The sequence below is a fragment of the Molossus molossus genome, unplaced genomic scaffold (genome assembly GCF_014108415.1).
Source record: "Molossus molossus isolate mMolMol1 unplaced genomic scaffold, mMolMol1.p scaffold_m16_p_6, whole genome shotgun sequence".
NCBI classification, from domain to species: domain Eukaryota; kingdom Metazoa; phylum Chordata; class Mammalia; order Chiroptera; family Molossidae; genus Molossus; species Molossus molossus.
Genome location: NW_023425399.1, coordinates 19,008,578 through 19,034,650, shown reverse-complemented (window position 1 = coordinate 19,034,650; position 26,073 = coordinate 19,008,578). Strand labels below are relative to the sequence as shown.

The following is a 26,073-nucleotide window of genomic DNA, read 5'->3' as shown; positions in this document are numbered from 1 at the left end:
TTCCCTTTCTGCTAGGGAAAGCTGGTTTGAGATGAACTCCGTGGGCACTTGGCATGGACAGCTGAAGGAGCCCGAGTGGAGGTGAATCCTCTGTAAGAAAATCCTAACCAGGATGTTTGAATGGGTGACAGTCACTCAAGGATGTGGCCTGTGGCAGGGAGGGAAATGAGCACAGGCCCACCCTCCTGCTCCTGCCTGCATGCCACTCTGATGTTCATCTTCTTGTCTGACAAGTTTTTCGGCCAGCTTCAAGGTGAGGTCCATGAACAAGGTAGGAAGTACAGAATCTCTGGTCTCCAAAAATCTTACTTTACACTCTCCCTTTCCACTCAGGGAGGCACCTAAAAATGAGTTTAGAGCCCTGGTCAGCTTGGGTCAGTGGTTAGAGCATTGGCCCGCAGACCAGAGTCTCAGGTTCAATTGCGGTCTAGGGCACGTACCTCAGTTGCAGTTCGGTCCCTGGCCCTGGCTGGGGTTGTGCGGGAGGCAACCAATTGATGTGTCTCTCTCATGTTGATGTTTCTTTCCCCCAATCTGAAGATAAATGGAAAAAAGGTATCCTTGAGTGAGGATTTAAAAAAAGATTGAGTTTAGAGCCTAAATCTGCTGCTTTATTAGTTTTGTGACCATTTCTCATCCATAAAATGGGACTAGTGTGTATCCCACTGGGTCATTAGAAGGAAGTATATAGGAAAGTGCTAAGGGCCCAGCCTGTAATAGGGTAAGTGCTCAATAAAAGGCTGAATAAAATGAAAATGCATTGATTTTGGAAGAACTAGGAACTTCTAGCTACATGACCTTGGTCAAATCACTTGTCTCCTCAGCTGTTCCTTGTCTGTAAAACATGGCCCACTTTGCAGTTGCCTTGAGAACTGGCTAAGATGAGTTATATAAAAGAGATCTTTATATAATCATCATGCGCAGTATACCTGGCCACTTTCCTTACCTCTCATAAAGCAGGCACCCAAGATTTTTTTTTTTGACTGAACAGGAAAAAAGGAAATGAAAATAAGAAGAGGAATGAGTGCAGTTAGGGCCAGTCAGGTGTAGTCAGTTGGGGCCCAATTCCAGGTACAAGGCTAAGGTGGGGAAGCAGGCAACCATCCATGCTGAGTGTGCAGCAGTGTGGATTTTAAGAGGAACTGTCACTGTCAGACCACCTCCAGCTCCAGAACTGTGTTGGCCTGCAATGTCAGAACCTCAGCTTGGTGACCTGTATCTGTCCATGTGCATTTATTTAATCTCCTCTATGAGAATGAGTAGGGTCTGAGTCACTTTATAAGTTTCTCCCACGGACAGAGCAACCTTCATGTACTATGGCAGCAACACTCCTGGATCATTCAAAATAACCTGAGATAGTGGCCTCTTGAAATTATTCTTGCTGGGTACAAAGAGCCATTTCTGGAGAAATACAGCCTGGTCTACTTGAAGAACCGACAAGTGGTTGCAGATTGTTACTGAGAGGTGGGACTCAGCAACCCCACACAGATGGTAGAGCTGAGATACAGGATAACTTTCCAAGACTTCAGCTTCTCCTCCTTCATCACAAACCACATGGTTGAACTTCTAATGATTTTTGGTTTGAAGGGAAGAGAGTATGTGTGAGATGGGCTTGGGGTTCATTCAATCCCAGCTGAGATTCTGGTATAACCATGGGTAAATTATTTTATTTATTTATTTTTTTTTTATCCTCACCCGAGGACATTTTTCCATTTTTGTTCAGGTAGAGTAGGAGGGGGAGAGAGGAACAGAGAGAGAGAGAAACATCGACGTGAAGGGACACATCGAGTGGCTGCCACCCGCACGACTGACCAGAGCCGGGGACAAACTGCAACCGAGGCACATGCCCCTAGCGGGAACCGAACCCGGGTCTCTCCAGACCGCAGGCCGACGCTCTAACCGCTGAGCCAAACCGGCCAGGGCAACCATGGGTAAATTATTTATCCCAGGACTTCATTTCTTCTCTGGGTGGGATAATGATCAAGCATGTGAAAATGCATAGCAGAGAGCCCATATACAGTAACTCAGTCCCTCCCTGGGCCCCAGTGAGTGGCTTAAGAGAAATAAGACCAGCAATTGGGTAACAATGAGACATATACAGCTTTATTTAATCTGTAAAAAGTTGTACTCTGGCAGAGTGACGCATTCCCTATCTTGGCAGAAAGCAAATACTATGACTAAAAAGCCCCCTCCTAAGATTTGGAATTGTGTCACCCTGTGCTTACATCTCGAAGCTCGCAAGAGCTGGGCCCTGGCTATGTGGTCATGGGTTTCACCCTCCACCTAGCAATACTCACAGAGCAGTGGACTGAACACAGTTTTACCTGGACAGGCTGCCCTTACAGACTGACCCCTTCCCTCCTGCAAGAGAGTTCACAGGATTAAGAATCTTTCTGAGAAATGAGTTCTATCTCAATTTCACTTAGCTTCTATTAAGTCTGCTGAAATCAAGGCTATACTGATTAAATATGATATTCTATTAATGTCTATTCCTCTCCTCATTGCAGTTTCCTCACTACCTACATAATTTTCAGGTCATACCTCTCCCTTTTTTAAGGATGGCGGGATGGTGAAACACTCTCCATCACAGACCTGGAGGCATGTTTTGTGTATGTCTGGTAGTGATATCAGATAATTTTGCTCCAGCAGAGTGAATAGCAGGCATTTTGTTTTCCACCTTCCTGTGCTGGGAGAGTCCAATAATTAAGCCATGCCCACTCCTTAGGAACAACTCCAAGTTTCATTGGAACCTCATCATTCACGGGCTCCTAACAATACATATTCCCCTCCCTTTTATTTATAGTGTAAATTCATTTGGAGGAGGTGGCTGGCCACCCTGCCTGCTTCTCTATGTAACAGGCTCCCTTCTATTGGTCACAGTCAATTGACAGTCCAAACAGTAATTATGATCTTCCACATTCCTCAGAGCTGATCTCTCCAGAAGTCACTATGCAAATCTTTTTGACCAATTTGGAACCAAAAAAGAATGTAGTGACCTACCCAATCTAGTAATCTGTTCTGCATTATTTCCCCCAAATCACCACTGAAAATGGGAAGGGAAAAAAGTCCCTTTTTTTTTTTGCAGAAGCTCTACAAGAAAGCATGTCTAAAACCACAGATCTATGCACACACAAACACAGACACGCGTGCTCACACACATCAGGATCAAAGAATCTTATCAGATACGTAGTTGGGAAGGCATGGGGAAAAGCTGGCAAGAGGAGATATGGAAATATGATCAGCTCAAGATGTTGGAATGTTACAGTAATGGCATGGAAGTGGTTCCTGGTACATACAAAAAGAGGGGCGGGCAGGCAGAGAATGATAAATCCAGGATACCAGAGAGAGAGAGTCAGTGGTCATGCAGGAGTTAAAGACAGATGCCAGTTTGCTGGATGAAATGTTATATTATGGAGTGGTCGTTTGGAGGAGGATGGACTTGCATGGTCCAGGGGAGGAGCATCTGCTTAGCAGGACACCTCCATGGTCTGGTGTCTGTCCAGAACATCAGGGGACTCAGAGGATTCTTGAGTTCCGTCTGACTGATTGCTGGTGACAGATCGGCTGAAGGCACTTTCTCCAGAGCCGATACTACTTGAGGTTGAGTGGGTTCGTGATCGGGCGAGCCGGGTCATGCTGGCAGATGGTACTGTAAAAAAGAACCAAGAGGACTAGAAGATGGAGCCCTGGTTAAACTCAGTTAATCCAGAAGTTTCATCAAAGGCTTCATGTTTAGCTTTCCCAATCCATTTAAAGTGACACCAGGACAAGATATAGCCATCTTCATTTTGCATTATTTGCTCTAGGTGAATGGCTTTCTGCAAGGCTGCTTTAATCCTTTAGATCTGGATGGAATCCCAGCTGATTCTTTTTTTTTTTTTTTTTTAATTTCTTTTTTCTTTATTGATTTGAGAGAGAGAGGAAGGGAGAAGGAGAGAGATAGAAACATCGATTGGCTGCCTCCTGCATGCCTCACACTGGGGATTGGGCCCACAACCTGGGCATGTGCCCTGACCAGGAATCGAACTGGCAGCCTCTTGGTGCATGGGTCAATGTGCAACCACTGAGCCACACCTGCTGGGCTCAGCTGATCCTTGTCCACAGCAGAACAAGGGAAACCTAAGTCCAGAGTATAGCCTCTTAGTTATGCCTACACCACTCACAATGAATAATTAGGAAGGAGGCTTTGGGAACCCACACAGGTAACCCAAACCTGCAGTGCATGCAAGACTAAACCAAAAAGAAAGACAAACCACACAAGTATGAAGGTGTTTCACAAACACAGTGCAAGCCCGATACAACAAGACTACCATCCGTGTCCACAGGCTACCTTCGCTACCTGGGGAGGAGACATGTAGGAAGGTGTGGGTGTGGAGAGGGCTGGTGGGCCTAGAGCTGGCCTCTACCTGCGTGAGGTACAGGCTGCCTGGGAGGGAAGGGGTCTGAGGGTGGGTATTTAACTCGGACTCCTGTTCAGCCACTGCTTTGGTCCTCCAACTTGGCCAGACAGGGCCTTCCTTGGCACAACCTCTCTGCCTATCTTCCTGAAGCACCAGCCATTCCCCAGCTGTTATTTCAATGCTGGGGTCAAAAGATGCTATCACCTGCAGATTTTTCTGGACATAGGCTCTGATGATCCTATTTAGAATCAAGGTGATCCTTTGATTTTTGTGTGTCAGGGGGTTAATGCAAGGATTAGCAGGTAATAGTGGAAGAGAGGCCCTGCCTATAAAGTTTCAGTGTTTCTGTGTCTCAATTTAGGATGACAAGAGGAAGCCTGGCTATTATAACCTGCTCCTTTCTGAGGACCCAGGGCTGGACCTGCAGGTTAACACTCTTGGGGCACAATGAGCCACGTTCTATCAGGCTCACACTGCACAGAAAACCGCGGACATGCTGTAGGCAGCCAATACAGCCAGGAGAGCGTGGCTGGGAGGCGAGGGCAGGGCCAGCACAGAGGAAGGTACCTGACTCGGTGCTCAGGTGACTGAGCTGCACATACGGGACTGGAAGCAGGCGAACACAGGAAAAGGCAGGTTAGTGACCCCAGAGTGCCAAGTGGCAACCTCAGCTGCCTAACAGATACTGATAGAATACTCTAAGCCAGGGATAAAGTTTTATTTTAAGGTCCCAGAGAGGTGAGGGTGACTGATGCTTCAACAGAATCTCAGATGTTACTTCTCTCAGTTGATAATAGGTAATAAATAGTTTTCCCCTCCACTATAAACAGCATCCTTACTTTGGATTAGAAATGGGTTGGAAGATTTATTGTTATGAGGCGAGTCATTAGAGAACCAGCTAGGAAAGGGACTCCTGTCCCGCCCAGTGACCCAGAGGGACATGGTGTGGACTCAGTTGGTAGTGGATCAGAGATGGGGATCACACAGTCACTCTAGACAACACATACATGGCCTGCCTGCTAGATACAGAGCTGGACCCAGGCAGTTGCCCGATGCCCATTATCCACACTAATACCAAAGACAGGAGAAAACCACCCTATGGGGTAAATAGCTCTAAGAGTTTTCTTCTTAAAACTCCAAGAAAGGAGCAAGTGTGGCTATTCTGTGACAAATGAGAAAGCTCAGGGTCTCATAATACAAGAGACCAGGACAGCAGCACGTGATATGGAACATCCTTTGACCCTCTAAGTTCATCTTCTCTGGTGCAGCAGATTTAACTGAGGACACTACTTTTTTTCTTCTCTGGTTGCCATTTTGTTTGTCTCGGCCAGGAGTCATTAACCAGCTGAGTTCAAATGCAAATCATACTTTCAGATTCACAGCTAGGCCCATCTAAACTTCAGTGGTTAAAAATGGGGGCCCTGAAATCAGACTGCCAGGGTTTGAATCATGGCTCTGCGGCTGAATTGTCACCCTGGGAAATGTGCTTAGCCTGTTTGAGCCTCATTTTCTCCTTCTGTAACACAGGACTAACAACAGAACTTACCTCTTAAGGCTATAAATACAGAGTGCCTGGCATATAACCTCTAAGTACTTAATTAGTGTTGGCTCATTACACACACACACACACACAAATGCCCACAAGATGTAAAAATGACCCCATTATCAATAAATCTGTGCTAGATAGAAAGTTGTATACTACTCACTGTAGCCCATTCCCTGCAAAAAGTACTTGAAGGCCTCGGTGAGCTTCCCGGGCTAGGGGAACAAAATAAGAAGGCATTAATCTTTGTACAGGCAGTGAGTTACAGAGTTAAATAAGTGCTTTAAAAAATCTCCTTACCTGAACTACTTGGGGCAGCCCACCACAGTCTGCCATCTAGAAGAGGAAAAATATGTAAGTTAGCTGGAACTTACACTTAAGGAAAATGCTCTGAATATCCACAAGTCCTTTCAAACAGGATAGGATTGAATTTTAGGTTCCTTAACTTAATGTTTAACTGCATCCAGGTATACATCTCTTCAATGCACTCCTATACAAAGACATATCCTAGCAATAACCTTGGACATAAGTCTGAAGATACTATTACTTATTAACAATCGGTAAGATGCAGGGCCTGGCTTTCAGACCCATGGTGAGAATTTTCTGTTAGGGTGGTAGTGAAGTTAACCATGACCATCAACCATGGTTACTTTCAGAGTCCTCAGTGTGACGCTAATTTCTCAGGGTTCCATGCATTCTCAGTTCTCTCTCAACTCTCAACATGGAATATTGTTTTTATTCCATGACTAAGGGGATTTCTCAAATCAGGTGCTGACATGGAATTTAGCCAACTCCCTTGGTCTGACACTTTCCTGTAATAGCTAGATTTGGTGAGGCTGTCTCTCACTTCCTAAATCTTTTATTTTATTTATTTATTTATTTATTATTTCTTATCCTCACCTGAGGACATTTTTGAATTTATCTTCAGATAGGGCGGGAAGGAGAGAGAGAGAAAAACATCAATGTGAGAGAGACACATCAAGTGGTCGCCACCCACATGACACCAACCAGGGGCGGGAACAAACTGCAACCGAGGTACATGCCCTTAGAGGGAACCAAACCTGGGACTCTCTGGTCTGCGAGCTAATGCTCTAACTGCTGAACCAAACCGGCCAGGGCTATTTATTTATTTTTAATACATTTCTTTTTCTTTTTCCTTTCTTTAATCCTCACCTGAGGACATTTTTGCACTTATCTTCAGATAGAGTGGAAGGGAAAGAGGGAGGAAGAGAGAGAGAGAGAGACATCGATGTGAGAGAGACACATTGAGTGGTTGTCACCCACACAACCCCAACCAGGCTGGGGACAAACTGCAATGGAGGTACAAGTCCTTAGCAGGAACTGAACCCAAGCCTCTCTGGTCTGTGGGCCAACGCTCTAACCACTGAGCCAAACCGGCCAGGGCTATTTATTTTTTAATTAATTAATTAATTAATTAATTTATTTATTTTTATCCTCACCCGAGGATATTTTTCCATTTTTTGTACAGATAGAATGGGAGGGAGAGAGAGGAAGGGAGAGAGAGTGAGAAACATCGATGTGAAAGGGACACATCGAGTGGCTGCCACTCGCACGACCAACCAGGGCTGGGGACAAACTGCAACCGAAGTACGTGCCCTTAGCGGGAACCGAACCCGGGTCTCTCCGGACCGCAGGCCGACGCTCTAACCACTGAGCCAAACTGGCCAGGGCTAATTTATTTATTTATTTATTTATTTTTTTAATTATTATTTTTTTTAATCCTCACCCGAGGATATTTTTCCATTTTTTGTACAGATAGAGTGGGAGGGAGAGAGAGGAAAGGAGAGAGAGAGAGAGAGAAACATCGATGTGAAAGGGACACATCGAGTGGCTGCCACCGCACGACCAACCAGGGCTGGGGATAAACCGCAACCGAAGTATGTGCCCTTAGCGGGAACCGAACCCGGGTCTCTCCGGACCGCAGGCTGACGCTCTAACCGCTGAGCCAAACTGGCCAGGGCGCTAATTGATTTATTTTTTAGGGAGAGATAGAAACATCGATGTGAGAGACACATCGATTGGCTGCCTCCTGCACGCCCCCTACTGGGGATCAAGCCCACAACCTGGGCATGTGCCCCAACCGGCAATCGAACTGGGACCTCTCAGTCCATGGAATGACACTCAATCCACTGAGTCACACCAGCTGGGCTTTAATATGTTGTTGTTTTTTATCCTCAGGTTAGGACATTTTTTTTTGCATTTATCTTCAGATAGAGCAGGAGGGAGAGAGGGAGGGAGAGGGAGAGAGAAAAACATCAATGTGAGAGAGAGATACCAACTGGCTGCCACTTGTACAACCCCAACCAGGGCCGGGACAAACTGCAACCAAGGCACGCGTCCTTTGTGGGAACCGAACCCGGGACTCTCTGGTCCACGGGCCTACGCTCTAACTGCTGAGCCAGACCGGGTAGGGCTATTTTATTTATTTTTTAATCTTCATTGTTGAAAATATTACAGATGTACCCCCACCTTGACCGGCATTTTATTTAAGTTTTAAAAAAATATGTTTTTATTGATTTTTTAGAGAGAGAGAGAGAAACATCTATGTGAGAGAGAAACTTCAACCGGCTGCCTCCTGAACACCCGCTACTGGGGATTGAGCCAGCAACCAGGGCATGTGCCCTGACTGAGAATTGAACTGGGACCTCTCAGTCCATGAGCCAATGCTCAGTCCACTGAGCCACACTGGCTGGGCCGGACTGGCATTTTATTTATTATTATTATTTTCAATCCTCACCTGAGGATATTTTTCTATTTATCTTCAGATAGAGTGGGAGGAATAGAGAGGGAGAGAGAGAGAAACACTGACACCAGTGGGACACATAACTGGTTGCTTCCCACACAACCCTGACCAGGACCGGGGACAAACCACAATTGAGGTACACGCCCTTGACTGGAACTGAGCCCACAACTCACTGGTCCGGGGGCTGATGCTCTACTGCCGAGCCAAACTGGCCAGGGCCTGACTAGCATTAAAACAGACATGAACCCCATGGTTTCTATTCATTAGCACAAAAACTTTCCTTGAGGGAGGGACTATTATTTAGCATCTGGGGTACTAAAGAAGGCACAGAAATTTGAGGTTAACAAGAAACAGTCCCCTGAAAGTCTGAGCATAAGAGCAGGAGCAAACATTTAACCTGTTTTAAGTATAAAACAGACCTAACTGGCACAGGTTATGTTCTCATGAAGTTTAGGAGTCAAATCTGATTAGAACCATAAATCAGTTGCCATATGCAGAGAAAGAATATTAGGAGAGACTATTTCCAAGCTTGACATCTGTCAAATAGTTGGAGGGTCAGTTCACTCATCCTGTTGTAGATGGGCATTTCTGCCCAGAAGTAACCATGTCTATGGCTACTGCAGAGTTTACTTTTCTGTTTCTGGAGTATGGATTCAAACTTTCAGTGAAAAACTAATTTGAAACCACATACTTTAAAGAAAAATTCATATTTTGGACTGGCTCATCAATCACCTGGACTCCAGAACACTTAGTTTGTCACCTCTGAGTATTAACCTCATGCTATATTTCCAGGAACTATGGGCTGCTTCGGTGACAGTACTTCCTTTTCAAGCATACTTCAAAGAGAAAGGGAAGAAAGCACAGGTGTTTCAGGCTGAGAAAGAAGCAGTAAGCAACACAAAATCAGCACTCATATCTATAGTAATCCAAATTCAAACCAGAAGGCCATGTCCCCAAATATTTCACAGGTTCTAAAAAAAACAAGGTGATGCTCTTGCCTGGAGTACAATCAAAACGGGGAGAAACTTATTACTAACCGTAAAAATTTAGTACCAGAGCTATTCTCTATTTGCCTAAGAGAAAGAAAATACATCTACCCTCATCATTGGGAGGTTATTGGAACATTCCAGACTAATATAATAGGATTTAGTATACAAAAAATTTTCGTCCATTATTTTAATTCTCACAAAATTAAGTAATGCTTATAAAGTTTATAATGAATGACATGGGAAGATGCTCATGTAAAAAAAAAAGTTGAGGAAAACAGATTACAGGGCTATAACTATCCTATAATCTTAATAATCTAAACATATATAGGAAAAAAAATCAGTATTTTTACCAGAGGTTACCTTTGGATGTAGGATTATGGGTAATTTTTATTTATTTTATTCTTTCTACTTTTCTCTATTTTCTAATTTTCTACAATGAGAATACATTCAGGAAAAAAATTTTTTTAAAAGAATGTGAGAATCTCAGGGAGAGAGAAAGTTTTCCTTCTTTCTGGGTAACTATTCCAGAAATAAAGTAATTTCAACCATATACAATATATTGTCAAAAGGTTGGCAATAAGGAAAGAAGACACATTACCTTTAGCAGAGTTGTATTAATAGGATTCAGGCGAGAATTGCATTCAACCTAAAAAAAAAAAAAGAGAGAAAATTTTACAAACTGCATGAGAATGATCTTCCAGGAAACAGCTCAGTTTAGAGGTGGCTGAATCAGCCAAAACAATTACCAAAATACCAAATGGGAGATATATTTATATGATGCTCTTTATATCTGATATTTGAGTAGATCTAAAAATCTGGCTAATTTCACTTTCTGAATCAGTTACAAGTAGAGTCTTTAAAGAACTACATGTTGAATCTAATTTCCTACTACTGCCTTACATAAGTGGGCAAAGTTACCTAATTTTTAAGAAGTGAACTGCAATTCTGGGTCAGGGCACATGCCCAGGTTGTGGGCTGGATCCCCAGTAGGGGGTGTGCAGGAGGCAGCCGATCGATGTTTCTGTTTCTGTCTCTCTCCCCACCTTCCTCTCTCTCCAAAAAATCAATAAAAATTAAAAAGTGAACTGGACCCATGGCCGTTGTTACCCGCCAGGGTCTTAATGGCTTGCTTCCCAATACAACTAGCCCTTGCTGAACCCTGTGCACTTCAGCCCTGTCCATTTCTTTTTTTTTTCTTTATTGATTTAAGAGAGAGAGAGGAAGGAAGAGGGAGAGAGAGAGAGAGACAGAAACACTGATGAGAGACAATATCGACTGGGTGCCTCCTGCATGCCCCCACTGGGAATTAGGCCTACAACCTGGACATGTGCCCTGACCAGGAATCAAATCGGCAACTTCTTGGTGCATGGGTAGAAGCTCAACCACTGAGCCACACCGGCCAGGCAGCCCTGTCCATTTCTTACCCTTCCTTTCCTATGCCATGGAGATGGTAGATTTACCATTCCATACACCCTCTTTTCTGCCTTAAGTTCTTTTTGGCCATCCCATCTAAAATTGGCAGGGGTGGGGAAACTTTTTTCTGCCAAGTGCCATTTGGATATTTATAACATCATCTGAAGGCCATACAAAATTATCAACTTAAAAATAGCCTGCTACCCCAGCCCATGTGGCTCAGTGGACTGAGCATCATCCCATGGACTGAGGGGTCCTGGTTCAATTACTGGTCAGGGCACATGCCCGGGTTGAGCACTCAATCCCCAGTGAGGGGGGTGTGCAGGAGGCAGCCAATCGATGCTTCTATCTCACATTGATGTTTCTATCTCTCTCCCCCTACCTCTCTCTCTAAAAAGTCAATAAAGACATGTTTTTTAAAAATTAGCCTGCTATATTTGGTCAATTAACTCACCCCTAGTGTGATGGCTGGAACTGCTTTTCCAGATTTGTGTCAGTCCATCTGGAATGCTATGCACTCTTTGCAATGGGAAGTTTTGAAAACTGCTCGCAGCAGTATGTTATTCCAATGCATGTTTCCTCAAAGTGGGAAATTCGTCATTGCTTATGTAACATTTATAGCAGTGGGAGGCTGTTGTACCTAGCTTTCAGCTCCTCATCGCTTTGTAGCTGAATGTTTATTTATTTTTTTTGTAGGTTATCAGGTACATCAGCTGGTTCCACATTGAAGTGTAGCAAAGAGGTTCACTTCCATTTATTTTTCGTGTCCTTGAATCTTTCATTAAATGCCTAAATTAGTTTCAAACATTCACCAGCATATTCAAGTGTAGTAGAAAGCTTTTGTCCTTCCAGAGTGGGAAAATGCACCACGTTATTCCTTTCAAATTGCCCTCTCCACAGCCTTAATTTAGCTTCAAATGATTTCATGGTTGAAAACAGGGAGCTGAGAAGCTGGTTGGGGCCCTGCAGCTTGACAGTCAGCTCTGAGAGGTACTTGGTAATGTCCACCATGAACACTAAATCACACAGCCATGTGCTATCACTGAGTTCCCTGCAGGTTTTCCCTTCATCTCCATGAACTGCTTGACTTCATCCCACAGTTCATAAAACCTCATGAGCCTATTTCCTCCAGCCACCACACTTCACAGTGATAAACAAGATTAACTCCTTAATCTGGCAGCTGGCTGTTAAACCCTCTGCTTTTGACAAAATTTATGCACGACACTACTGCTGACATCACATTATTGAGCCACAGTGACTGTGCACAGAGACTTTCTTGGTGTATGATGCAGTGACATATAATTAAATTGCTTGGATCAAGACTCAAACAATTCAGTTCTTTCTTGACAAATGCAATTAACCCTTTTTGCAAGCCAACCGTGGCTGGAGCTCCATCTGTAGTAAGGCCACTTAACTTTTCAAATGTTAGCTCAAGTTTTTCATTGATAAAACGTCTCTCAAACAAGTCTTCATCTCTTGTAGTGCCATGCATGGCTACCAGTAACAGCAGTTCCTATCGCATGTCAAACTCTGCAGTTATCCGACAAGTGAAAACGGCCAGTTGGGCAGTATTTGTTATGTCCGTTTCCTCATCAAAAGCCAGAGAGAAAAATTGGAAATCTCCTGCAGAATCCTTCAGTGTTTTTCTCAATATCTCATGCTAAGTCAGTAATCTGATCTGAGACGGTTCTCTGAGACTAACACTCTGAAACAATTGTACTTTGTCCGGTGCTAACAACTCCCAGCAGCCACCAGGCACTTTCAGAAACTCTTCCTCTACATGAGGCCTCAGCTTCTTAGCAATTAGCTTGCTTACTACATAACTCTCCTGAATAACATTGTCTCTGTCACAATAAGGCCTAGTAAAAAGCAGCTTGTGCCCTGGCCGGTTTGGCTCAGCGGTTGGAGCGTCGGCCTGCGGTACAGAGAGACCCGGATTCGGTTCCCGCTAAGGGCACGTACCTCGGCTGCGGTTTGTCCCTGGCCCTGGTTGGTCGTGCGGGTGGCAGCCACTTGATGTGTCCCTTCATGTCGATGTTTCTCTCTCTCTCTCATTTCCTCTCTCTCCCTCCCGCTCTTTCTGAACAAAGGATGGAAAAATGTCCTCGGGCGAGGATTAAAAAAAAAAAAAGCAGCTTGTGATTCCAAACTCCATTGAAGAGAACTGATTTTATCCAGACACATCTGTCCTCTCAATTCACTGAGTTTAGCACGTTTTGAGCTGTGATGATGCGCCAGATTGGTTTTCATTACTGCTAATGCATCATCACAGACTAGGCACACAGGTTTGCCTTCGACTTCAACAAAATAATAATTTGTCCATTTCTCTTGGAAAGATCAACACTTCGCATCAACTTTTCTCTGTAGTTGCCATATATAGGATGTCACACCATAACTATCCAGTGTGTGTGTCACCAGTGACTCAATTATTTTTCTTTTATCGCTGTTCTAATCCTGCATCTTGGATTTGGAACATATCCAACATTCGTATCATTGACTCAAGGCCTTTTCTGTGTACTGTAATTTCCTTAATCTTCATCTGAGATTCAGTTTTTGAGAGGATTCTTGATCATGAAAATTTGGATAAAGGTTGGACTGGAGTTATTGTCTGTGTCAATAAAGTAGTAGACAATGTCGTCATCAATAATCGGAGGCAAGGTCATCAAGGTTCTCAAGGAATCATCTCATTGCATCTCGTCTCATCACCGGATCACCATAGTTTCACCACAGTGTGTTAATACTTTGACAATGTGTACACTCCCACTGCCTGGCACTGACTGCTGAGTCACCACAATACAGGAAGACAGACAAGAAACATACATGTCTATCCTATCATGTAGTTGTATGTGTCATTTATCCTGTAATGGACATCCCTTGCTTGTCCCTCAAAATTTATTATTATTATTATTGTTGTTGTTATTATTATGACTCAATATAAATTTATGTTGCTATGAAAAAAGCTCCTAGATTTATTGAATTTCAAGTCCCATCTGCGGTTGCCTTGGTAGGGCCAGACCAAATGATTTCACTGGCCTTATATAGCCTATGGGCTGGATGTTCCCCACCCTGCTCAATGGTTTTTCTTTCACAACAGTCATCATAATGAAGAATTACACAACCTTTTGTATTTACCTGTTTGGTATCTTGTACTCTTGTATTCACAAAGGCAGGGACCTCAAAAAATGTTTTGGGGAGATTATCTCTAGGTTTAGCAATGTTTTCTGGCTAATTTGATCAACTGGATCTCTCACCTTTTACACATTTGCCAAGCACACACATACAAAGCACTGTACACTGAGTTTGGAATCTAGTAGGATGAAAACATAATACAAGGCAGAATGACATCACTTCAAAATTTCACACTGTGCTGAATGAATATAGAAGGATGACTAGACTTTCTAGAGATACAGTAAGAAGTGGTGGGTATTTGAAGGCTTCCAGAGTCAGGGAGAAAGCATAAACAAAGACCCAGGGGATGAAAAGTGGATGCGTAGAGCACATGTGGGGTTACAGAGGCAAGTGTATTGTGAGAATGCAAGCGGGGTGAAGGGGGGAAGCAGACTGAAGCTGACCAGGGAAGGCAAGAAGCCATGGAAGGTTTCTGAGGTGACAGGTTTTGAGCTATTTTAAGAAAGTAATTAGCAGTGGCCTGTATGACAGACTGCAGAGGCAGTGAGACAGTTAGGGAATTAATGAAATCATCACGAAAAGAACCAGTAATCCAGCTGAAATTTTGCTCTGGGCAGGCACACAAAACTCTTGTAAAATCAGGGGATGACCTAAAAGCCAGGATCACCAAATCAAAGTATTTGTTCTATACTTTAACATATAACAATGTAAGGCAGTGACACACAAAAATGCCAGTTTAACACTCTAAAGGGCACATTTATTTATTTATAAAAATATGTTTTTATTGATTTTAGAGACAGAGGAAAGGAGAGGTAGAAAGAAATATTGATGAGAGAGAAACATCAATTGGCTGCCTCCTGCACACCCCACACTGGGGAATGAGCTGGCAACCTGGGCATGTGCCCTGACCAGGAATTGAACCCGGACCTCTCAGCCCATGGGACAACACTCATTCCACTGAACCACACGGGCTGGGCAATTTTTAAATTTATTTTAATTAATTAATTTTTTATCCTCACCTGAGGACACTTTTGCATTCATCTTCAGAGAGGGAGGGAGAGAGGGAGAAATAGAGAGAGAGAAACATTGACGTGAGAGACACATCAACTGGCTGCCAGCCCACATGGCCCCGGTTCAACTGGGACCAGGGACAAACTGCAACCGAAGTACATGCCCTTAGCAGGAACCAAACCCGGGTCTCTCTGAACTGCGGGCCGACGCTCTAATCACTGAGCCAAACCAGCCAGGGCCGAATTTAAAAAAAAACACACTTTATTGATTTTAGAGGATGGAACAGGGAGAGAAACATCAATGTGAGAGAGAAACATCGATCTACTGTATCCCAAATGTGCCCTGATCAGGGAATGAACCCACAACCTAGATACGTGCCCTGACCAGGAATTGAACCTGCCACCTTTTGGTGTACAGGACAATGCTCCAACCAACTGAGCCACACCAGTCAGGGCCTAAAGGGCAAAATTTAAAAACTGCTAGGCACGGTGCTTAGAACACTGCAGAAAAGCAATAAATATTTTCTGTAAGAATAAATTCCCAAGTTCGATTTAATATAATAAATCATGCTTTCCTTGGTTCACCAATTTGTAATTTCTATAGCTTTGTAAGAAGTCTCCATATCTGGTAGGCTAAGCACACACATGATTTTGACATGTCTACTCCCAAATGCAGAGACTCCATCTTACTCATTTTTGAAGATTTTTTTTTAATCCTCACCCGAGGACATTTTTCCATTTTTCACTCAGATAGAGCGGGAAGGAGAGAGAGGAAGAGAGAGAAACATCGATGTGAAAGGGACACATCGAGTGGCCGCCACCCACACGACCCAACCAGGGCCGGGGCCAAACTGCAACCGAGGTACATGCCCTTAGCGGGAACCGAACCCAGGTCTCTGTGGACCGCAGGCTGACGCTCTAACCGCTGAGCCAAACTGGCCAGGGCCATCTTACTCATTTTTGTATTCCCCAAAACATCAAGCAAATAAGAGAAACTAAAAAAAAAAAATGATGCTGAACGAATGTTAGCAAGAATAGCTAGCAACAGGGCTCGCTTTAGCAGCACATATACTAAAAACAATAGCTACAAACAGTGACCAGAACTTGTGGAATTTCTTCTTGCTCTCCCATGCATAGACAGACTCTACTCCCTACCAACTTGTGGGATTAAAGTGCTCTGGCCAGGAAGCTAGGTTTGAATCTGTCTAGAATAGCATCTACTTTGTGGCACAAATAGGGCTATTGATGTTTTTCTCTGTAAACATTAAAGGTGTGGAAATCAGAAAAAGAGACCTTATCTGTATGGGTCAACCTAAAAAGTCTTGAAAAATAATTTGAAATGTTGCTTAGAGTCCATGCAATTTAAAAATGACAAATATGCCCCGGTTGGTTTGGCTCAGCGGTTAGAGAATCGGCCTGCGGTCCAGAGAGACCCGGGTTCGGTTTCCGCTAAGGGCATGTACCTCGGTTGCAGTTTGTCCCCGGCCCTGGTTGGGTCGTGCGGGTGGCAGCCACTCGATGGGTCCCTTTCACGTCGATGTTTCTCTCTCTCTCTGTCTTCCTCTCTCTCCCTCCCACTCTATCTGAACAAAAAATGAAAAAATGTCCTCTGGTGAGGATTAAAAAAAAAAAATTTAAAAAAAGACAAATAACTCAGCATTATTAGGGAATTCTAATTAAGAGTATGTTCTAAAAACAACACTATTTCCCTGTTCTAAGTACATGTTTATGAAAAATAATTTTTAAATCCTTACCTGAAGAAATATTTATTGATTTTAGAGAGAGGAGGGGAGAGAGGAAGTGAGGAAGGGAGAGTAAGAGAGGGAGGAGGGAGGGAGGGAGAGAGAGAGAGAGAGAGAGAGAGAGAGAGAGAGAGAAGAACACTGCTTGTTTGCCTCTTGTACACACCCCAACCAAACACCAAACCCAAAACCTAGATATGTACCCTGACCAGGAACCAAAACCAAGAGCTTTCAGTGTATGAGACAAGCCATGCCATGTATTTTATGTAAGACACAGAATGTTTTACAGGGCAATTCAGGGAGATGAGAATATATTCTATCATCACCTGTATCTCACCCTATAGACGCTCCCCTGTACCCACCTTGCTTATGTCTACACTCCTGTTAATAGAATCCCTTTCCAAAAAGCCTTACCCCCTAACATTTTGCTCTAAAAAGGGTGGAAGTGAAGATGCCAAAGAAAACCAGATAACTTCACACAGTTCCTTAGTTAAATTATACTTGCTGTGTGAAACACAAGCAAATGCTAACAGACATGAAAAAACTGTCAACTTCATTTGTAATAAAAGAAATGTAAATTGATTAACCTATCAATTAACTACTAATAGTATTTAAAAATCCAGTGCTGAATAGGGCACTGTGAAACAGGCATTATCATACTTTGCTGGTAGCAACACACTGATTTAGTTCTTTCTGGAAAGGAATCTGGCAAAATGTATTAAGAATCTTACAAAGGTTTATGATTTTTTTAATTTTTTTATCCTCACCCGAGGACACCTTTCCATTTTTTGTTCAGATAGAGCGGGAGGGAGAGAGAGGAAGAGAGAGAGAGAGAGAAACATCAATGTGAAGGGACACATCGAGTGGCTGCCACCCGCACAACTAACCAGGGCTGAGGACAAACTGCAACCGAGGTACGTGCCCTTAGTGGGAACCGAACCCAGGTCTCTCTGTACTGCAGGCCGACACTCCAACCGCTGAGCCAATCCGGCCAGGGCAAGGTTTATGATTTTTGAAACACTAATCCCACTTCTGAATATTCATCCAAGGGAAATGATCAAAGATTCAGGCAGAGATTTTATAATGATGCTCAACAGAAACATTATTAATGAGGCAAAATCAGAAATAAACAAAGGTACGCTCACAGGACAAAATTACACAGATATACTGACTGTATAACATTGGAAAATGCTACCAATAGTGTTAAGTAATCAAGTCCCCAAACCTTGTATATTTAATAATCCAATCTATTTTTAAAATATATAAAATAAAAGTTTGTCTTTAGGTAACTAGATTATGAGTATTCCTCAAGTTCTTCTATTTTCCAGTTTTTTCATATTTTCTACAATAAGCATATGTTATTTTTACCAATGTGCTATGTGCTTCAGAAGGAGGTAGAGAAAAGCATATAAACACCAGCAGCCTTCCAGCTTGCTGAGACAGTTCCAGACTCATGGTGGCCGCAGAAAGCCAAGGCTGCTAGCAATCTGACAACAAGCAAATGGTATTTAGTTGAACTACTTGCCACAAAGTGAACTGATACCTTCTGATGAAACCTAGTGATCAATGAGGAATTCATTTTCTAAACTGGATAACAAAGTGTAAGCCCTGATATTTGTAGTCAGAAATAACAAAAACTAGTATTTACAAACTGTTTCTAATGCATCAGCAGTGTGCTATATACATTTTATTGCCTTTTAATCTAATTCATCTTTACAACAGCAGGACATATACTTACCACAGCCTCAACTGCGGGTGAATTGTCCCCTACCACCAATAAAGTAGAACACCTGCAAAAAGCCAAAATAAGAGGCAACACTCGGCAAGCAGAACATATACTCCACTGAACCCTGAATTTGTCTATGAAAGGCAATTTAGAGGGGAAACTGAGGGACTTACTTTAAAGTCTTTGATTTGTTATCATTTTGGCCCAGCATGGGTCTTTCAATCTCCAGGTCTCTGCGTCTAGAGAAACAAAGGAAACAATGCCCTTTTCAGGTAAAATCATAAGAACTTTTTTTTTCATGATCAGGTTATTTCCTGATCATGCAAACCAAAATATTTCAGGGAATGTAAAAACTACCTTTCCTTCACACCTGATGACTTTGTTCACAAGTAGCCATTCCGAGTGGTATAGAGCTGGAATAAGGCTCCTAGCTCAACTCTAGAGGACCCTGTAGGATGCTAAAGGAGGCAACTGTAAAACTCAACAGCAACGCTATTGAAGTCATCAAGTCCTAAGAGTATTTAGTTTTCTAACTAGTTTATAAAGGAATAAATTCCTTTAAGGAAAGAAAAATTTTAGGGAGGAATGGTTTCCTTGTAACTAACATAGTTATTGATAACCCTTTCTGATTTCAACTAAAAATAATGGGGTTCTGTTCTTGTGTTGCCTGATGACAAGATGTCAACAATGAGAAAATGAAATCAAAGCCCAAGATTTCTATCACTTGTCTCCCCTACATGCATTTTTCTGTGCCATCTCAAATTGCGTGTTTTTATGCGTGTACATAACTTCAGGTACTTTTCATCTCAAAACACCTAAAAACTACACATGTTATTTGAACTTGCCCCAAACAACATTCAGTTCATTCCTTCTTCCTGAATGGGGTTTTCCTATCTGTCTGAAAGCCCTTCCTCTTCTACTGTGGTAGGTAAAGCAGCATGAAAGCAATCCCATCACACAACATTAGAAGAAGTAGTTTGTTTCCCCTTCCCCTCTCCCTTAAACATCCATTATCTTTTTAGACCCGGTCTGCATTTAAGTAAATAGGAAACAACTATACCCGTTATAAGAACCCAGGAAGAGCTGTAGGTTTTCTTGGTTGATATCTTGGGCAATATGCAGTCTGTAGGTTTGGATTAGGTCCAGGTTGGCCTGCAGCTCTTCCTAGAACAATTGAAAGAAGACGTGGGTCAATTTCTGAGCTACAGCATAAGCCTACTGTGTTTGGTTTGCAATCTCAATGCCCAAAACCTAAGCTTCCTGCCCATAATGGGGCTGGCTGGCTAAAATATATATATATATTTTTTCCTTTATTGATTTTACAGAGAGAGGGAGAAGGAGAGAGAGACAGAAACATTGATGAGAGAACATTGACTGGCCACCTCCTACATACCCCCAACTGGGAATTTGGCCCACAACCTGGGTATGTGCCCTGACCGGGAATCGAACAGTGACCTCTTGGTGCATGGGTTGATGCTCAACCACTGAGCCACACAGGCTGGGCATGGCTAAAATCTTTTTTATTTATATCAGACCGGTTCAGTGCCATAGTCTGTGTGGAAAGAGGGACCAAAGGATCTGTAATGGAAAAGGTTAGTAGTCAACTCTGGGTCAAGCACAAAACTTGGGAATATGCTGAATAATACTACTTTCAGCTCAGTGGAAAACGGGACTACATTTGGATTCAAGTACTAGCTGTAGAATAAATACAAGTCATCTAACCATTTGGAACCCCAGTTTTCTTATTTGTGTTTTTTCTTCATATTCTGCCATTTCTCATAAAAAACAGAGACAGTGTATCTGTAAAATGAAGATAATAACCAGCTACAGGGCTGTTTTGAAGATTAAAGAAGAAAAGTTATATGAACTGTAAAGTGTAAAATAAATGGAAAGTAACATTTCTCTTAATAGCCATATAAATCTATATAATTAACTTACCTGTATCTTAACTGATATAACCAGTGTATTATCTATTTATATACTACCATTTAATAATATACATTATATTGTCCTGGCCAGTTTGGCTCAGCAGTCAGAGCGTCAGCCTGAAAACCAAAGAGTTGCAGGCTTGAATCCTGTCAAGGGCACATACTTCAGTTGCAGTTTGATCCCCAGCCCTGGTCAGGGTTGTGCAGAAAGCAACCAATCTATGTGCCTTTCTCACATACATATTTTTTCTCTCTCTCCTTGTTCCCTCCCTCCTTCCCTCCCTCCCACTCTATCTGAAAATCAATAAAAAAATATCTTCAGGTGAGGATTAAAAAAATATATATACATACACACACACACAATGCAATTATATATTATATTCTATTTGACATTTTTATTTTTATTTTTTAATCCTCACCTGAAGACATTTTTCCATTCTTTATTCAGACAGAGTGGGAGGGAGAGAGAGAGAGAGAGAGAAACATCGCCGTGAAAGGGACACATTGAGTGGCTGCCACCTGCACGACCCAACCAGGGCTGGGGACAAACTGCAACCGAAGTACATGCCCTTAGCGGGAACCGAACCTGGGTCTCTGGACCATAGGCCAACGCTCTAACTGCTGAGCCAAACCGGCCAGAGCTATTTGACATTTTAAAAAATATGTTTTTATTGATTTTTTTTTTTTAGAGAGGAGAAGGGAAAGAGAGCTAGAAACATCAATGTGAGAGAGAAGCATCAATCAGCTGCCTCCTGCACGCCCCCTACTGGGTATTGAGCCCCAACCCAGGCATGTGCCCTGACTGGGAATCAAATCAGGACCTCTCAGTCCATGGGATGCCGCTCAATCTACTGAGCCACACTGGCTGGGCTATTTGACATTTTTAGTCAATTTATAATTTATTTAATCTTATTACCAATATTTAAAGGTATAAAATTAAAGAGAAGCGAAATGGTATATACAGTAAGAATCACGTCTCCCTCCCTACTACCCACTGCCCAATGACCCTCTCTTGCTGGCCTTCTCAGAGGCCAACAGAACCAGTTGCCAGGGTCGTGTGTACATAAGCATATATCTCCATATGTGTACACACACACACACACACACACACACACACACACTAAGCAGTTTTAAGCAGAGGGAAAATGTTTGCATTGGAGGAAAAAAATGCATCAGGGATAGCAAGAAAGTCAGTTAATCCAGGCAGTGTGTAAAGGTCATTGGCAATCCTTGTAGAGAAATAGAGATAAGGAGAACATTACCCATTATGAGATTATTAGACTGAATTGATTAACGTATATAAAACATCTGTTTGAAATTTGAAGGTATTCAATGAAAAGTAGTTCTTACTACTTATCCCTTTTTACCTGTGCTATAACAGTATTTATGTATATCTTTTATTCCCACAGGGTGAGCTCCTAGAGAACAAGGGCCATATATTATATACCTTTGTCTATCACAGAGCACTAAGAATAGAATTTTGTAAATTATGTGAACTGGTTTTTAAGATCTACAGTTAAAATCAAACATACTATGTCTTCATGAAAATACCTACGCTACCCAGCATTACGTAGAGAAAGATCATGATCTTTGAGAATTCCAATTAAAGATGTTGGACTAAATCACAGCTTTACTCCAAGTAAAATCATAAAAATAACATAAAAAAGTGTCTTTTATAGTCATAAACTCATAAAGACAAAGACAACTGGAAAAATGAAAACAGCAATAACATTTTGAAAGTGGGAAAGCAGAAGGAAGACCGTAATCACTCATTTAGTGCTCAACATCACTAATCATCAGAGATGCAAATTAAAACCACAATGATATATCACAGGTATCACCTCACACTTGACAGAATGGCTACCATCAATAAATCAACAAGTAACAAATGCTGTCTAAGATGTGGAGAAAAGGGAACCTTAGTACACTGAGGGTGGGAATAGAGACTGGTGCAGCTGCTATGGAAAACAGTATGGAGTTCCCTCAAAAAATTAAAAATGGAACTGCCTTTTGACCCAGCAATCTCCCTTCTGGGAATATACCCTAAGAAACCCAAAACACCAATTCAAAAGAATATATGCACCCCTATGTTCATAGCAGTATTATTTGTAATAGCCAAGATCTGGAAACAGCCCAAGTGCCCACCAGTAGATGAGTGGATAAAAAAGCTGTGGTACATTTACGCAATGGAATACAACACTGCTGTAAAAAAGAAGGAAATCTTACCCTTTTCAACAGCATGGATGGACCTGAAGATTATTATGCTAAACAAAATAAGCCACTCAGAGAAAGACAAATACCATATGATCTCACTTATATGTGGAATCTAATGAACAAAAACAACTGATGAACAAAATAGAAACAGAGGCATGAATACATGGAACAGTCTCACAGATGTCAGAGGGGAGGGAGGAAGGAGGGACTGGATGAAAGAAGTTGAAGGAATTAGCCAAAGAACATATATGCATAACCCATGGACACAGACAATAGTGTGGGAAAAGGCAGGAGGAGGGGCAGGAGTGGGGAGGAGAGGGTTAATAGGGGAAAATCGCCCTGGCCAGTTTGGCTCAGTGGTTACAGTGTCATCCCTCGGACTGAAGAGTCGTGGGTTTAATTTTGATCAAGGGCACGTGCCTCTGACTAGATCTATAACAAGAGATTAAATTAGTAACAGAAACTTTCCATAAAGAAAAGCTTTGGTCCAGATGGCTTTAATGTGAATTCTAGCAAACATGTATTAATCCTCACCCAAGGACACTTTTCCATTGATTTTTTTTTTTTTTACATAGAGTAGAAGGGAGGGAGAAGAGAAAGAGAGAAACATTTGTGTGAGAGAGACACATTGATTGGCTGCCTCTCCATGACCCTGACCAGGGCTGGGGTTCGAACTGGCAACTCAGGTACATGACCTTGACTGGGAATCAAACCCATGACCCTTTGGTCCTCAGGCCTATGCTCTAACCCGAGCCAAATAGACCAGGGCTATTCTATCAAACTTTTAAAGAAGAATCAACAGTAATTCTTCCAAAATTCTTAGAAAAAATAAGAGAATACTTCTCAGCTCATTCTGTGTGGCCAAGCACTTACCTTAGTACCAAAACCAGACAAAGACATCATAAGAAAATTACAGACCAATATCCTTTCTGAATACAGACACAAAAATCTTCAACAAAATACTAACAAACCAAATATAACAACATATAAAAAGGATTATATTATACACTATGAGCAAGTAGCATTTATCCCAAGAATGCAAGGTTAGTTCAACATACAAAAAATAAATGCAATACTCCATATTAAAAGAATAAAGAACAAAAGTCACACATATCTCTCAACAGATACAAAAAAAGCGCTTGATAGAACCCAACACACTTTCATGATAAAAGGAATCAACAAACCAGGAATAGAAGGGAACTTCTGCTACCTGATGAAGGGTATCTATGAAAAATACACACTAACATCATACTTAATAATGAAAGACTGAAAACTTCCCCAAATATCAGAAACAAGACAAAGATATCTATTCTCATCCCTTCTATTCAACATTGTAGAGGTTCTAGCCAGGACCTAGAAAGTTCTGTTTAGGCAAGAAAAGAAATAAAAGGTATCCAGACTGAAAAGGGAGAAGTAAAACTATGTCTATTTGCAGATGATATGATCTTGTATATAGAAAATACTAAGGAATTCACAAAAACAATTCAAGTTAATAAATTAGTTCAGCAAGGACAAAGGATAGAAGATCAATATAAAAAAATTAATTGTATTTAGGTTTATTTGCTGGAAAAGGTATTTGATCTGGTAGAATATAGGAAAGTTTAGTGAAAGTTTAAAGCCTGAATGTTCAGGGCCTCAATCTTTTTCTGCTTTTGGGTCCAAAAATACTAACTTAATTATCTGGTATATATTCTTAGTTTATCTGGGAATCTGACGAATGTGACTAATTCCCCAAGGAAATGGCCTCACCTGTACACAGGACTTTTAGTGGTCTACCCTTACTAAATATAGACAGACAGGGATCAGCAGCCATTTGAGAAAAGCACCTGTGTCAGTTATCAATTTCTGATTTCTCAGCCTCAGATCTCCTATTCTGTGTAATACAGAAACTAGACTGCATAAACATTTTCCCTCTCCCAGTCCTTTTTAAAAAGTTAGCACAGTTGCCAGTAGCTCAAGGTGTTAGAAACCGTCACAGACCAGCTGCAGCTATACTGTCAGCCCATACTCTTACCACCCAACTGCAGCTTCTGGAGCAGCTCAGACCTTACTTTAGACAATTGTCTCCCCCACCTGGCAAGTGGCTCTAGGAACCAGTTATGGCCCTCATAGTCTGGTGAATTTCTTCATTAGTGGCTGGTTGTGTTTTCTGTGGAATCCAGGCCTTCTTCAAAGAAGTCTGACTCTCAGCTTGGTGGTAGAGACTCAACTAAGTCAGTCCCTTCAGTGTCTATGCTCCCTTAGCCTAAAAGTAGCAGCTACTTTTAGACCCCTTGGAGTTCTCTTTTACCTCTGAGAAATGAACCATCTCCTACTAATTAACAATATATTATTTTAAATTTTCTTTCCTCAAAGTGTGTGCTTTCTGTCTCCTAAATGGACTTCAGAGAAATAGCCCATAGGATGGAAAGTGTGACCTGAAGACTGCTAAGTGTCACTATGCCAAACCCTGACTCATGTGTTAAATTTAAAAAGGGCCAGACCCTGGAAAGGAGGTGCCTTCCTCCCATTGTCACCTTGTAGTGTCCCTCATGTGCCCTTTATTTATAAATTCTAAGATTGTCAGCTGGCAAAGGAGAAATACTGGACAGAAAAAGAAGGCAGTCATAGCTCAGCTATGAATAACATTTACATAGGATGACAGTAAAACCCTGAAAATTGATCTAATCCAAGTTATGTTACAATGGGAGGATGGAATGGTGGAAAAAATACAAATGTGTGTCATGGGGCCAAGTATGCAGGAGAGAAAAATCATGTTACATAATGGAATGCCAAGAAAAAATGTCTACAGCTAAAAGCTCACCAAGTGGAAATATATGCATACCTAGAGAGGCAGGCAAAGGAATTGAGGAATGTGTCCAAAAAGATATGTATGAGAACGTTCATAGCAGCTTTACTCATACTAGTAAAACAAATGTTCATAGGAACATTTGTGGTATTTCAACAAAATGGACTGCTAGACAGTAATAAAAAGAATGAACTACTGATACACAGAATGACACAGATGGATCTCAAAGACAACATATTGAAAAATAAGTCAGATCCAGAAGAGTATATACACTGTGTGATTCCATTCATATGAAGCTCAAGAACAGACAAACTAACCTTTAGAGCTGATAGAATAGTGAATACTTAGTTTGGGAATGGGTATTAGTGAGTAGGAAAAGGCAACAGGGAACCTTTTTGGGGTGATGGAAATATTCTATATCTTGATT

The 26,073-nt window shown here is 42.0% G+C and overlaps 1 protein-coding gene across 4 annotated transcripts in view; it reads right to left on the bottom strand.

The window, feature by feature from the left end:
• Positions 1 to 2,089: 2,089 nt before the first annotated feature.
• The window catches only part of NDRG3 (NDRG family member 3), a 74,501-nt gene continuing 50,517 nt past the window's right edge, over positions 2,090 to 26,073 (bottom strand). The window contains exons 10-17 of one of the 4 annotated variants that reach the window (XM_036244383.1): positions 19,777 to 19,880; positions 18,890 to 18,955; positions 18,729 to 18,780; positions 10,295 to 10,342; positions 6,244 to 6,279; positions 6,107 to 6,158; positions 4,968 to 5,006; positions 2,090 to 3,649 (exon numbers count right to left, since the gene is read on the bottom strand). In XM_036244383.1, the coding sequence (XP_036100276.1) occupies positions 3,468 to 3,649; positions 4,968 to 5,006; positions 6,107 to 6,158; positions 6,244 to 6,279; positions 10,295 to 10,342; positions 18,729 to 18,780; positions 18,890 to 18,955; positions 19,777 to 19,880 (579 nt within the window). In that variant the 3' untranslated portion in view covers positions 2,090 to 3,467. The remainder of the gene's footprint in view (positions 3,650 to 4,967; positions 5,007 to 6,106; positions 6,159 to 6,243; positions 6,280 to 10,294; positions 10,343 to 18,728; positions 18,781 to 18,889; positions 18,956 to 19,776; positions 19,881 to 26,073) is intronic. The other 3 variants (XM_036244385.1, XM_036244384.1, XM_036244386.1) reach the window with 3 other exon arrangements.